This window comes from Dysidea avara, chromosome 3, assembly GCF_963678975.1.
Source record: "Dysidea avara chromosome 3, odDysAvar1.4, whole genome shotgun sequence".
Classification (NCBI taxonomy): Eukaryota; Metazoa; Porifera; class Demospongiae; order Dictyoceratida; family Dysideidae; genus Dysidea; species Dysidea avara.
The window spans coordinates 15202463-15218453 of NC_089274.1; the positions used below are offsets into that span (position 1 = coordinate 15202463).

Genomic DNA, 15991 nt, shown 5'->3' on the forward strand with positions numbered 1-15991 from the left:
TAGGGCATTTAAATACGTATGCACAGACAATAAATTATGTAATGCTTCAACGAATAGTGTGGATGGTCCAACATATATATATATATGCATGTACATGCCTTGTACGTAGCTTCATGTGAATCATGTATGTCGGGATGATTTGACACTAATAGTGAATAATACAGTCTAGCCAACAAATAGAAGGTAATGTAGCTAACTAGCCATGTACAGTGAATATACTACATGCATGAATAATGTTACACATATCATTGTATTTAGGTCAATATTTTAATAGGTTTGGAATATCTGTAGTAACAATTAATGTACAACAGCTTACACACAAACGTAGAGCATTAGTAATGTTATTAGCTTGACAGATGTGTTCATAATAGCAGTATATCTAGTAGTCCAGTTTAGCGATTAGTTACACCCAATATATCTACCTTGCAATTACACACTAGCTATTCCATAATTAGTTTAAAGTTTACCCATTGTGTATTTTGGCCACGAAGTCTAAAACATCAAATGCTAGTTCTTTATAGCATTTTCCAATTATGCTACAGCTTTTTAATTTACTACAATTGTCAATTGTTACATGAAGTGTTTAGTTGCACATACTTTACTATTCAATTTCTCTGTCAGTCAACATTACTTTTGATGATTCACACTGTGAAAAAGGTGGGATATAATATGGTATTTCCAGTGGCTTATTGAATACAAATAAGCCTTAATATAAATCCTGTATTATACTCATGTTATAGTTTAGTATAATGCATACTATACTATTACATATATGGTTTCAGTTTATTTACCACAATACCTGAAATAGCTTATATCGAATATAATACCCACACTATACCATCACATATATGGTTTCAGTATGTTTAACGCATTAACTAAAGCCTTACATGAGATTGTTAGTATAATACAGGTTATATCAAGCTTTTTTGTATTCAATAAACCACTGGAAATACCATCTTATATCCCTCTTTTTTCACAGTGTCATATATATGCCAACTTATTTACCAAGAATCAATTTGCAAATCATCACATCGTACATGTACTGTAATTCCTACAGTAATGCATGGTCACCAGGTGTGTTGAATAGTTTAGGTAATTGAAAAGCAAAATATATAATTATAACACTGCATTTGTATAATTCCATTAAAAATACTCTGATAGATCAGCCATAATAGAATGTTCAGTCACACTAAGCTTAAGGAGATATACCACTCTCATAAAGCTATCAGGTGGAATGTAGGGACCAGTCTATTTTGCTTTTTTTCCCACCTATTTTTCTTTCCAGCAATTCTTTTATTTTTCACCTATTATGCTCCATATTTTGCTCAAGAATTATAAATTTTGCTCAACACTGATCTTTGTTAATTGAATATTTCCAATTGCAAAGCTACAGTTTCGCCTTAAAGTGACTGTTCTATTAGAGTATCTCGATCAGCAATTACTTCTAACATGTAAAGCAAGAAGCTAGCTAATATTGCTTAACATGTGTGACTGTTTTATTAGAGCATCTCGATTGTCACTTGTTGTTACTGTAACAATTAGCTGTGCATTGTCGATTTTTTAGCGCGTCTGACTGTTCTATTAGAGTATCTCGATCTTTTGTGCAATTTTTATGTCCACTTCAAAAAAATTGCACCTATTATTCCAGCATTTTGCTCATTGCTTTTACCCACCCATTATGCCAAAAATTTTGCCGGCGAAATCGACGGGTCCCTAGTGGAATGACAAAGTACAATATAAATAATACTCTAATATAATAACCAGCTAACAACTTATGTATAGTTTGCTACATACTGGTGGCATTATCATAATGGATGATCTGTTTAAAGCATTAATACTGAATTTTATTACGAGCATAATAATTGGTCTCTGCACTGTAACTTTTGAAGTTAATATATATTATATTATTAATTTGTCCATTGGGCCAGCATTATGCTTGGTACATTTAGCATACTTATTATGCTAGATATCAGTTATGCTGCACAACATAGACTCAAGTCTACCCTTAATTCAATCATTATCTCAAGAAAACAGAAGATCATTGTAAATGTTATCAGTTGCAATTGTACAACTTCTTCCAAACTGATCTGAGTCAACTCTTTGATATTCCCACCCATATATAGCTAATTGTACTTATATAATTAACGTAATAACTGAGCAAAGAGACAAAAGCTCACACGAGGTTTTGACATTTTTGCAACACCCTGAAGGAAATCATCATGCTCACATAAAATTTTTTTCAGCATCTATAGGTAATACCCTCATAGTTATAATGGTCTAAATCTTTGTCAATATGTAGACAGTGCATATATATTACAATCCAGCAATTGCAAGTGGCCATGGCATAGAGCTGCACACCTAAGTAGTAGATGCAAGACACTGCATGATGTCTGAAGGTGCATCCTATAGCCAAATTTATATAATGCTCAATATATACACGTCAAATTTTGTTATTTTGTTTTTTTCTGAATGCAAGCACAGATCTAGGTGATTAAATACAACTGGTGTATGTGGGGACATCAAAAATCAGAGGCAGATCTCCCTCAAATTTAGTTCTCTATAGCAGTCTAGCTATATAGCTCAGTAGCTATGTTGTTGCTATGAGCAAGATCCTGCACTATGCATGCAGTTGTGTTTGGTTAAAGTCCTATAGAGAATGTATCCTAATTAATGTGTCAAATTGTAGTCTGTGTTAAAAGATGATTTTTTTTCAATAGTTTTGCAACTTTCATACTTGACTGTTCTGTTGGAATCCTCTTTTTTTAAAGTGGAGAAATGGTTTACCCTTGGGAAGTTATTAACTAAAATCAAAGTTCACAGTGCTGATCCAGCTGTTACAAAAAGGATGCTTCCTTTCATTATAAACAAAAGTGCTATCTGTGTTGAAAGCTCTGTAATAGGCCTGCATCAAATATGTCAGCATAATAGGCTGGAGTACTATGCCAGCATTATAATGCTGGAATATTAAGTGGATATTTCAAACTATGGAGCTTAATTCCTTGAAAATAGATCGATACTCCCTAATGGAGCAATCAGTGGAAACTGCAAACTGTAATAGAGCACTCAAATGCATTGTACAATAGAACACTCAACAGTCATTTTATAGTGAAATACTCTAATAGAGCATTCACTGATTAAAATGTTCCAAGATAATTGTAACAAATGTTGTTAGCTTAGGAGCATAATGCAAGCATGATAGGAACACTGAAAGAGCATAATGGGTGAAAAATTTAGGAAATTCCTGAAAGCATTTTGGACAAAATTTTGAGCATATTTGACTTAGGCCTATTGTGAAATCAAATATGGCTACATAATAATCTATCAATATCTAGTGACATATGCATGTTATGAGCACCAAAAGGATGTGGTAGTTGATAAAGACACAACTTATAAGGATTGTTACTGTCATCAAAGTTTGTGAATGAGTTGGACCATGGCCAAATTAAAATTATGATGTTGACATTTATAAATAATTATACATAGTCATTTTTGACATTTTGAATTTATAGGTCTTGGGTGTGGTCATGTGTATTGACAATAGTGGTTGATCTATTCATGAGTCATTAAAGTTTTTGCTATACAGCTAAAAGCATATTTGCTATATAGACAATTACAAAGTCTATAGATGAATATCATGAGTTGTCTGGATCAGAAATATGTAGTAAGTATTAACGTACATGTAATTTTATAGCTAGATCTATTCACATATAACATATTCAGTTCTGTATGATAATTGATCTTTACTTTGATTTTGAGCTTTATATATTAGACATTATGACAATATTATTAGAAAGGGCAGAAGGTTAACTCTTTGATTAAATTAAAATATTGGACCAAGGACACTCCCCTGAGTTACTCCTTACCTAGTTGATAGCATTTCCTTAAGACAAACTGCATGACTTTTAATTATAGTGATGTTTATCGTCATATGACAAAATCAGGCAACCATCAGTTTTCTTTGGTGATAGCTATCTGGGAGGAACTATAGCTATTTGCATATGCTTTTAAGGGGAAGATTAATAGATTGAGAACATTGGCTTTTAGATCAATCACCAGCTTTATAAGGAGCATGAAGTATACCATGCATAAGAAGACTGGATGGGCTTTTTTTAAAAAGTGAAGCCCGTGTAACATTTTGGGACCAGCTGATGCATGTATTATTTTGACACACTCCCTCCCATCCCTACATGTAAAACCTATGTGGTATCTATTACAGCTAGCCAATTTGTTTATTTAGGGAGACACACACTCACACAACACACACACACAACTAGCTCGGACACTGACTTCACTGGATTGGCTTGCATATAATGGGTCCAGCCTTCAATGTTGCATGGGCTATGGGATAGCTATACAAATAACTAGCTATATACACATTACACTGGTAAAGTAGATAATATCAACAACATTTCCCTACTTAGGTGGCCTCCCCAAGGTTGGCTCCGAGCGTGGCGCTTGGCCGGAATCTGGGTGGCCTGCGGATCAAGTCACGATGGGGTTGCCTTTTTTTTTCAGCCCTTCTAGGTATTTGCCCCGTTTCACTTTAGGATATTTAGCTCAAAGATTTTCGCTTAGGCTCCTAGGCTATGGGTAAACACCTCGAACAGGCTCTGCCTTCTGTGTACACCCTCCAGTGCCTAACTGGTAAAGTAGATAATAATAACAATAACTACACAGCAAGAAAAAAACTCAAGAACCACAAGGATGCCATACGTTTACAGTATAGCTACCATTGGAGGTCTTCTCATTATCATTATGCTCTACTGTGTTTCTAATGATGACGATTAATCATTTATGATGACTCAGACCAGTAAGAGTGCTTGTATAGTTTGCTGCTAGCTAATATACTACCTCGGTTATCTTTTCACAAAAATGGCTTGTGGTGCCAGACTGGCTGGTGCCATGCAAGATATTTCGTAAATCCCTTGTATTAAAAGTCCCTTCGTGAATCTTGATCGAGTGGCTTTACGAATCACGTGCAAATGAATGTGGTTAGCTATACCAGGAGATCATTTTAAGGGAGATCATCTAGAAAGCGGTGAGTTTACGCACACATGTACCTACATTCAGGTGGTCGTCACAGTTAACTTAATTTCCAATGCCTTCCTATCGTAAACACATAGATCCGGTAAACACCATGCCTGAGGGAGTTACCGGCTCGATTATAGTTTATACTGTACGTGTTCTTTGTCATCGTTATTTGTGCGGGTAGGTTCTGTTTTACATCAGATACAATGATGTCTTCTCTGACTTCACAATTTCATATTATGCATTCCACAATGAAGCCATATGACGTAGTTAATAGATAGATAAGTTGTTACCATTTGAAGTGCCCCGCATGCAAGCATGGAGAATTTGTTACTTTAACGAAGACTCACTATATGACAAATAATAGTAGTTATTTGTGTATTATTTAATTATGTGTATTATTTAATTGTGTGTATTATGTAATTGTGTTGCTTTGTATTTGTCATGTCTTGTATGTTTTTCAGTTTTGTACTTGTGTATTTGTATGTGTCTCAGTGTACGTGGGAGAATGGCTATGCCAAACACATGTAGCCTAAAAACCATTATTTCATAAAAACTGAAGTATTCTAAGTATCACATGATTGTTTTAGTCCAGATTCTTATCAGACATGAGTAAAAACATGGCTCAGACAAGTGTATAGAGAGTAAAATTATGCACAACTTTATGACCGAAAACATTTTAATAAAAACATGATGTTTTCTTATGCCACGACGGTGAACAAATGTATTGTTGGTATGCATAGAAAGTGCGGATCACTAAAAGTACACCAGTTATGAGAGTTTCTCCAGAACGATAGATTCCTTTACGTGCATAACAAAGTACCTGGAAGGAGGATCCCCATCCGTAGTTCATGTAGCGAGTTATAGCCCGAGCTGCATTTGCTACCCATACTTTTGTATGGGATTCATGATAGTCGTTCACCGTCAAAAATTCTTGGGCACGCCGCTAATCTCATTATATTGATCATTTTTCATTCAAATAATAATAATATGCGCATAACCTCTATTGGTTTATGACAGTAAGGTTGCCACATCCACTATGTAGTTGTGTAATATTAGTAAAAACCATCTAATTGTTGCTGCAGCTGTCCCTTGTTTGGAGACAGGAATGAGGTTAGAGATCTGTAAAACTTGTTACAGTTACATGTGGCCGGACTGCTGAAAGCAATATTATATTCTTACCAACCTCCACCCAAGAAGAAAAGACAGCAGTCTAGTCATTTGGGCCTATACTAGTTTCATTAGATTTTTCGGAATTTGAAGTAGCTAGCTATGCATATTTTTCAGGTGCAATAAAATGCTCTCAAGAAGTTTAATTTTTGTCATATCCACTCTTCTGGGTGTTTCATCTGCTCCAGAATGTATCACGGATTTAGAGTGCATTGTTAGACCTGGAGAGAAATCATTTGCTGAACAAGTCATTGAAGTTGCTTTAAACAAGTCCAACAGCTCTTTCACTATATTGGCATATCCTGGAGACTACAATGCTATTAAGGCTAACACTAGCATTATGAATTTTGTTAACTTTGAAAATGTACTTATCAAAAGATACACAGATGATGGAGTTGTTAACATAATGTGTCGAGAAGTCACAGATACTATATTTAATGGAATTGGTTTTGAGCATTCCACTAACATTACACTTTCAGGGATGAGTTTTAGCAGATGTGGCATTGTTACATCTGGATTATTTTTCTTTCGCACAAACAATGTGCACATATCTGATTGTTCTTTCCATCATAATACTGATAATGGAATTCAAATTTTATCTGGTAGTAATTTTACAATTGTAAATTGTTGCTTCTATCTGAACATTGGCTTACAACCTGATAATACATCTGATTTGATTATAGACAGGTTTTCATATACATTTACCAGAGGTGTGGGACTGGGCGTATTTGTTGAAGACCAGTGTAATGTCAAGATTGCAATTACCAACTGTACTTTTAGTAGCAACATTGCCTACAAGACTACAGATTATGATCCATCTAGTGATTCAAGACCTTATGGGTTTATTCCATTTGGAAATGGGGGAGCAATTTATCTGAGAATGAATAATGTTAAAAACTCGAATGTGAGTGTCTCTAACTGTCGATTTCACAACAACACAGCAATACATCAAGGAGGAGCTATAGTAATGTTACCTGTCAATTCAACCAATAACACACTGGACATATCAGGGTGTGAATTTATTGGAAATAAAGCACTTGGGGGTCCACTCAGATCACGTAATGAGACTGTTAATGGAACAGATGTTGATGATTTTGTTAATGACATCAATACAAACTTTTCTATGACAGATTTTATTACTAAATCATTGAATGGCACTACCATTACTGACCTGCCATTATCAGGTGGATTTGGAGGTGCCATTGCTATGGGTGTATATGGTACATCAATGCGTAACAAGTTGCTTGTGAAAGACTCACACTTTTCTAGTAATATTGCTGTATTTGCATGTGGAGCTGTTGGCCTTATTGTTCGTGACTCACTGTCTGATGTTCAAGACGGAGTGGATTCTAACCAAGCCACTATTGATAAGTATGTTAAGTTCTGTACTATTATTTTAATGGAAAAGCCTTGTATTGGAATGTTTACTCTTTTTGTAGCTGTACATTTGTGGGTAACAGAGCATTTCTTACTGGATCAGCAATTGGAGTAGCATCATATGCTCGTGTGGACACAGCTAGTTTACCTATCAATATAGTAAACTGGTAAGGATCTTTCGTAATGTATAACTGAATGTTAGTAATTGTTATAGCACATTTGAATACAATGATAATAATGTGAGGTGGATACAAAATGCATCCCCGACATTTGCAGTGACAGGTACTGTTGTTGGAATTCGTTTTCCAGTAGTTTTCAGTGGTACAAATATATTTCGATCTAATACTGGAGGAGGAATAAATATGAATCATGCTAGAATTACCATAAATGGTACCATGCTGTTTCAAGAAAATTATGGAGCAACTATTGGTGGTGCAATGAGAATAGGAGAAGTTACTTTGGTCAGTAACAATAACATGACTATGGTGCTACTCATAAATTGCTTGTTTTATATTTGTTCAGCTTCATGTTATGCCAGATGCACACTTGACTTTCATCAACAACAGTGCTTCACAGTTGGGAGGAGCTATTGGTGTGGAAAATGTTAGGGGTAGTGATGTTACAGTAATATTGAGTAACTTCTGTTTCATCCAATACAACATTGGTGGTGAAAATGAGTATGATCCTAAACACTGGATGGTAAGAACTTTTATATATAATAGTCTAACTTATAATTCAATCCATTTTTTTGTCATTTCACACGTTAGGCAAACTTCACATTTTCTGATAACATGGTGTCACACAGAGATGGACAGGGGGATGCTTTCTTTGCTGATAATGTAGTAAGATGTGTTCTCAGTCAGGAAGCATTAATGAATAATAATAGGAATATTTTCAGTGAATCAGTATTTTCAAACCCCTTCATTTTTAACTTGTAAGTGATGCATATACAAATGATATAATCATTAGACCATAAATTTTGTTGGATTGGGAGATTGCTTTTCTTTAGTGTACACAATATAAATAATAAAAGGAATTTATTCTAATTTGTTTTGAAAGGTAAGTATGGCCCTTGACTCAACCCATATTTACTTTGACCTTAGCAGCCATAGTAAGAGGTTCATGATTTGCATGCCTAAATCTGTCATGAATGTTTATAGAACGTTTGCCTAGTAAGGAGTGAAGCCAACTATCGAAAGGAAGTCCATAACTTAATGTGCTGTGGAATGTACAGTGTGTGAATGCTAACTGGGAAAGTAAGAAACTTTTTATTATCAAACTAATAAGGTACAACAAAGGGGGTGCTATTGTATGGTTCCAGTGTTTCTTATTTCTGTGATGACTAAAATCTATCCTTGTTATTCTCTTGTATATATTTAGCCTTTTACATTCCAAAAAGTGCAATAAAATTTAAGAAGACTTAAGTGCCATTAGTATAATAGTTACAGCATTGTCTGGTAGACATAAACAGCCATCAACTAATCAAAATTCCAGATATCAACTTGTATATAATACTAGCTACATGGCCTTAAAATAATTTTATTGTGTGTTGTAATGACTTTGATGAAAGAAAAAGCATACTGGACCAGATGTAGCTGTAGTGTGTTGCGTGACTTGTGTCAGCTATAGGAGTGAAGTAGCCATGCAGTGGTCAGATTTACCCTCAAATGATACTGCTGTTATACACCTTTTAAGTTATTATCCTTTATAGGCAAACACAATGCATATGTGCAATCCAAATCACATATCAAGCAAAATCAAAGTAACACCACCAGTGGGTAGCTACTCTTCCATACTATTGGTCATTATACCTGAGGTTGGTTTTAAGAGCTGTATTTTGGGTGGTGTGGCAAGCTAGAATGGCAATTTTTGTGGCCCTTACATGCATGGCCTGGCTCCATTTTTGTGGCCCTGGTTTGATGAGCACTGGTGCATGCATGGCCTGTTACTGTTGGTCAAACATTTTTGTATTGATGCTATGGCATGTCCGCCACTAAGGAGCCAATACAGCATTGTAACTCATGTCAGTACTTCAGTTGTAGCCCCCATCCATTTTGAAGCCTACCTGATGCCCACTCTTCCACCCTTTTGAAAGCACTCGTGGTCCTACAACATAAATCACTTTATTTGGTAGGAAAATGACAACCAGCTACAAGTACTGGGGATGCTCTTAAAGGTAATAAATTGATGCATCTTTTCTGTACATTTTTATATGCTTTTTTACTATTCTTGGTAATTTATAATGCCTTGAACTGTTTATCTCAAAACCACTGCACGTGTGATTTAGATCCAGTCAGATAACACAACTCTGTAGTACAATTTTGAGTACGTAAAGTAGCCATTTCCCTTGGTTTTCTGATTGTCTACAAATTAATTAAACATATCTTTATGCACTATCCACTACGAAGGCATTGTTAACTACCCTATTATGAAACAGTGGTGATTCCGTTAACTTTATTACCTTTTGCACAAGAAGAGATAAGATGAGACTGTGATGAGTATGTATATACTGCCTTGATCATGTCAAATAAGCCTTCAACAGCTAAGGTGTGCTACATGGATTTTATATCATGAGTATAAAGAACAGAAGCACATGGTTTTGAGTTATGTTAAAGAATAGAGTATGGAAAGTATAAAATACTATACAGTGAGTAGCTTGTCAGTAGAACTCCACAGACCTTAATTACCATTACATTGCTGTTGTTTGCTGTATACTGAAGTTACATATTCAACTTACAAACATTTGACATTATCTTGTATATCTTAAGTATTGAGTACTATAACACATTTTTTTGATTACGTTTTGTGTAGCCATGATGTGCAAAATTCTTCAGACAGATCACACTTTGAAACAGAGCCACATGAGCTAGTTGTGGTAAGTTGAATCATTGTGGTCAGTAATGTGTTTTATTCGTCTCACATGCTAGAGTTTTTAACTGGGTAGATGGCTAATAATTTTGTATAGTGATGGTGTCACACTTTTAATACAGTTGATTAGTTTTGTGGATGGTCATGTCAATTAGTCTATACTGAATATCAGGACACACAATAGTGTGTCGTGCGGCTAGGGCGGATGAGTGACAGACAAGTGTGTATTTTGCAGGAACCAAGAAATTGCCATTTCCACACATCCATAGCTCAATAGTGTCTGAATGTAATTAACCAGTTTTGCTGTGGAAACTTCCTCTGGGTAGGGAATCTCCTATTTCAAATTTGAGTCGAATCCGCTTGGCCATCACTGAGATATGCACCTTCAAAGTTCATCTCATTTTTATGCTTAATCTTCTTAATTCTTTCTCTTCTTACACTTTAGAAACATTTTAAGCAATAAGTCACACATGCTTTAGTAAATTTACTTCAAATTTGTAGGGCAGTATATGAGCATAATGACAGTACAGTTTTTGTACTAAGAACAAGGGAGTCGTGCATGATTTTGAAAATTGCAACAGTGATTTGTTGTCACTCCTACAGGGTCTGTACATAAAGTAACTATCATAGCACTAGACTTTTGTGGTTTGAAAGTACTGAGAGTATTAATTAAGGAGATGTAAAGCAAAAACCAAACATATGAAGCAAGTTCTATTGAGATACTCTAATAGAACAGTCATCGAGAAGTAAAAATTGTGCACAAAACACCAGAAAAAATTTCCAGGAGACCTCCACACCTATATGCTCAAACCCTTTACCTCTGTTAATTGCTCCCTCGTTTAATTTCTACCTTACAAATTATAAAGTTTTAACTACTAGAATGATAAAATTTTTATAATCTCGTGGAACTGTCAGTGAAAACAAGTGGAACAAAAAATTAGGAATTTTCAATATGAGTAGGGATCAAAGTAATAAAAAGTACTGAAACAAGAGAGATTATCTACCACCTGAAGTCATGCTAGTACACACGTAATCGCTACTTCAGTTGCCAAGATTTAAGATATAATGGCACTGAAGTAGGGATTACGTGTGTACTAGCATGACTTCAGGTGGTAGATAATCTCTCTTGTTTCAGTACTTTTTATTACTCTGATCCCTACTCATATTGAAAATTCCTAATTTTTTGTTCCACTTGTTTGTGTACTTTTTACAAACATTGCATGAATCTTATCTTTTATGTGCATGCAGTTTCTATTACACAGGACACTAAAGTTACTATTTCTTCAATGTCCATGGTTTGCTAGCTATGTTATAGTCATTGCTTTCATACCACATAGCCTAAATATTTCAAGGGGGAAATTTCAATTTTTGCTGATTTTGAGGTTTTGGAGGGTTATCAATGAAAACTTTATCCTTGAAATATTTATTGCCCTATAGCTACATTACAATTGAGATCAAAAATATTCCCTCCTCAAAATATTTAGGCTATGCAGTATCATACAGTTATTATGATAATATTTTTTTGATGTTCATGATAATTGTACATGACTTTGATTGTAGTGTATGAGAAAGTGCATGAATAAGTAAAATTCTGGTATAGCAGTATGAAATTAGGTATCAGCAGCAATTCAGAACAGCAATAAGTGAAATATGGGTGTAAACACTGTGGCCAAGCCAAGAAGCACCATGCATGCAGAGGCTAGACCATATTCAACGCCTATCAACAATTTTCTGTAACCAGTAGAGGTGTTAACTTGATTCGATCAAGCTGAACTTAAGGTGTGATAGTACAGATTGATGAGTCTCCGTCCCTTACAAAATAATACTATTAGCAGTGCTGATAATAATTATTGACAACAAATGGTCCTGTGTATTGCTGTCCATTGTGATCTGCTGCTGGTTGCTGTTCCTGTTGCAGTGTTTGTTGTCCACGTCCCCTTCCTCTGCCCTGTCTTCGTCCCCTGCCTCCTCTTCCTCCATCCCTTTTCCCATTAACCTGGCTCTGTCCTAGTCTCTCAGGCTTGCCTCTTCCATCTCCTCTTCCTCTATCATCCCGGCTCTGCCTTTCTGTGAGATCATTAAATCAATCACATGCATGCATCATATCCATGCATCGAAATTTTCCTTACTTAGCTTGTCAATCTGCCTTGTTAAGGCGTTCCTCTCAGCGATGAGCTTCTCGATGTCAACTACAGAATGCAGCCATGGTGTTGTAAAAGGCACAATATACGCCTAGCCTGCATGCACATGCATGCATTAACACAAACTTTTGGTGTTCTCGTGATCCTGACCGTGCTTCTCTTTAAGTGCCTCTGAAAACAATAATCGTTAGTTAAGATACTGGCAAAATTTCTGAGCTATTCGCGTACCTTCCCCTTCATCCTCCCCTTCTTTGCCATTGGCGCTATCAAGGCTGTAGTTACTTGCTAGAAAATAAGGAAGGCTGTAAAGGGATAAATGTAAAATTTTGTACAAAACGTACCCGACATGTCTGCTGCACAACTTTCTCTTCACACGTGTTGAAACTTCGCGCAAAAATACGGTATGCACGTGACAGAAGACCAGTCTAGTCTCATGCGCCAAACGCTATTAGCGCGGGCCTGGCTGCGCATGAGGCTAGACTGGCTGCCCGCCCGTGTACCGCACCCATGTGCACGTGAGTCGGTTGTGTGTCAAAATTTTAATGTCAAAATGCACAGATAGGGCAGACGCTAATATAAGGGACTATGAAATAAGCGTCCAAGCAAGAGGGTGCTAGCTAAATCTGGGTTGAGCACTTTTCCATCCGGCTACACTGATGGCTTAGTAGGCTACTTGTTAAGGAAATTTTTTCCCTGGGTTTAGACTGCATACTACCCTCCAGCACCAGATTGCGCCAAGGGAATGGAACCAAGAGCAGCATCAACAACTTTCGGCCAAGGAGTAGCTACGCCATGCAAAGATTTGGAATCTCGAAGCCTAGTGATTTAAAGATGCCATTAATGACAATTGGACACATACAATGCTGTGTTTGTGTATGCATAGTGTTCATATTCTGCTGTGTTGTGATCTCCTTATTGGTCTGGTCTATTGTTAATTCGTTCTCGTCCACGTGCATTTTTGTCCCCATCTTCTTCCTATCTCGTGTTCCTTGCTTGCCCCTGCCTCTTCAACTCCGTGCAGTTCTGTCTCATTGCTCTTCAACCCTACATCCACTGCTTGGCTCCACTTGGTTTTTCTATAACACAATGTTAGAAACAGAGTGCTGGCATTTCATGTATCACTGACTTACTTTATTTACTTACAGACTATTCCTCTCTTAATCAGTTTCTTGATGTCAATTACAAAATGAAATGTTATCACATGCCGTAGGAGGCATCAGTACTAACTTTTGTTCATGGAGTCGTCTGGTATAAGTCTGTACAGCTGCATTATCCTGTTCCTTGGTTGCTGCCGAGACTAAACATCGCCTTACTCATCTTATCAGTAAGGAACTGTTATCACTACAGAACAGCTTACAACATGCAAAGTAAGAAAGCAAACAAATGCATGTGGCAATGCATAAATGGCCAGTTAGTGTACTTCCACCATACTCCCGCTTTACCCACACACACACATTAAAGTGTACACTAACTGTCCATTTAGTAGCCACATCACACTTCAGTGAAGCATGCAGCAATTGAATGGTTACTGTCAATTTCACTTTTATTACTAGCCAAGTATATGTACCAACACAGACTAGTTCCACACTTTTACCACTGGCCAAGTACCAGCACGGCCAGTTCCACACTTTTACCACTGGCCAAGTACCAGCACGGCCAGTTCCACACTTTTACCACTGGCCAAGTACTGGTATGGCCAGTTCCACACTTTTACCACTGGTCAAGTACTGGTACGGCCAGTTCCACACTTTTACCACTGACATCTGTTATCATGGTCAACAATTGTAACCTCTTCAGGACCTGAGAACTTGTAGGCAGTCTCATAGTAGTATGGCTCAGAAGCTGAAGAGTGTAATTGTATTTCCAAGTCATCTTCACTGACTAGTTGGATACCTGAAATTTTCCTAAGACTTCTTAAAAGTACCCCAACACTGGTTTTCCTAGTTGACAGTGCTTCATGCATGAGCTTTCTGGATACTATTCTACAAGCAGTCTTTTTCCTGGTGGTAAGTGACATTTCATCTACAATGGAGTAAAACAGTTCTGTAAATCTATTGACAATTGCAGAGCATGTTTCCTTCTGCTGCAAGAGACCCTCGATCATGCTATCCACACATGAATGCATTTGAGATTCAGTTGGCAGCTTAAGCAAGTACCTATAGCAACAGAAAGAATACATAAAAGTGATGAGAAAATAAAATTAATTAAGGAATTAAGTGAAACAACTTTACCTGTGTTTAGATTCTTTGCACACTTTCTCAATAATAGAAAAGTAGTACTTGCTGGTTGAGGATCTAGTAGCAGCACAGGATTTGGCAACATCCTTGCGGTAATGTTCTTTAGTGCTCTCTGCAGAATCCACACGAGACTTTTCCAAGTCTTGATGGTAGTGTTCCCTTTTCTTTTTTGCAACTTCAGTGCGAGACTTTTCCAAGTCTTGATGGTAGTATTCCCTTTGCCTTTCCGCTGACTCAATGCGAGACTTTGCCAAATCTTTGTTAAATGATGTTTTGGTGGCTTCAGCTGATTTCTCACGCGACGCTGTTACATTTTTGTAGTACTCATTAGCAGACGCTGTGATCGGCATTCACTGCTGTACTTGTCCTTTCTCTCTGAGAGTATAGACTCTCTATGAGCTTCATAGTACGCCCTGTTATTCTCCTTCTTTCTACTCTTCCGCGCCGCTTCCTTCGAAGGCATTGCCACACCCAATACTGCCTCAGAGAAAACACACAAAGCAATAATAACCACAATACCCTTAGCTAACGCTATTTTGCTACGAATTATTTCTAATATCGCTCAAATACTTGAGGTAGATACGTTGTTTACAGCAAAGAAATGCGTTTACAAACGCAAGCAATATTAATTTTGCCGGTTAACTTTGCCAGAAACAAAAGATATAAGTTGCTAAATATATTCACTTACACGTACAAAGCTTCCCGGTTGTGAACAGCTCGCTCTTCCTGCTCAAAATCAACTTCGAACTTTCAACCACGTGTATTCGAATATTTTACCACGAAGATTATGATTACTCTATTTAGCGAGCACTCTTATTGAAACGGACGCCGTACATTGAAGCCATTTGTGGAATTATTAACACTACCTGTAGTGAATCCAGGACGATGGCGACATTAAAGAACGATGAAAGGTAAGACCCTAGCGCAAGGATTGTATTTCTATCGGTGTAGGAAAGGTTTAATCTATAGGCAAAGCGAGCCGTTTTCATGCAAGAAGTAGGACTGTAGCTGTTGCCATCTTCCCGCTAGGCCTGGCTGAAGGCATCAGTTAGGGAGTCAGTCAGTAGAAAATTCAATCAGATAGAATTTTTTTTTAAATTCGTGGAAACTCATAGGATGCATTTCGTGCCATTTTGAAGGCGAAATCGTGCTTCACTTTTGTAATACAAT

General features: G+C 36.8%; 1 protein-coding gene across 7 annotated transcripts in view; it reads left to right on the top strand.

Moving 5' to 3' along the window:
- The first annotated feature begins 4904 nt into the window (after nucleotides 1-4904).
- Nucleotides 4905-15991, top strand: part of LOC136249562 (uncharacterized) — a 45344-nt gene continuing 34257 nt past the window's right edge. For 4 of the 7 annotated variants that reach the window (XR_010698261.1, XR_010698262.1, XR_010698264.1 and 1 more), the window contains exons 1-7: nucleotides 4905-5038; nucleotides 6316-7569; nucleotides 7638-7742; nucleotides 7790-8036; nucleotides 8098-8274; nucleotides 8343-8509; nucleotides 10387-10450. Coding sequence is in view for 4 of the 7 variants with exons in the window: in XM_066041609.1 (XP_065897681.1) it covers nucleotides 6326-7569; nucleotides 7638-7742; nucleotides 7790-8036; nucleotides 8098-8274; nucleotides 8343-8509; nucleotides 10387-10450 (2004 nt within the window). In the remaining 3 variants the exon portion in view is untranslated. The remainder of the gene's footprint in view (nucleotides 5039-6315; nucleotides 7570-7637; nucleotides 7743-7789; nucleotides 8037-8097; nucleotides 8275-8342; nucleotides 8510-10386; nucleotides 10451-15991) is intronic. The other 3 variants (XM_066041606.1, XM_066041608.1, XM_066041607.1) reach the window with 2 other exon arrangements.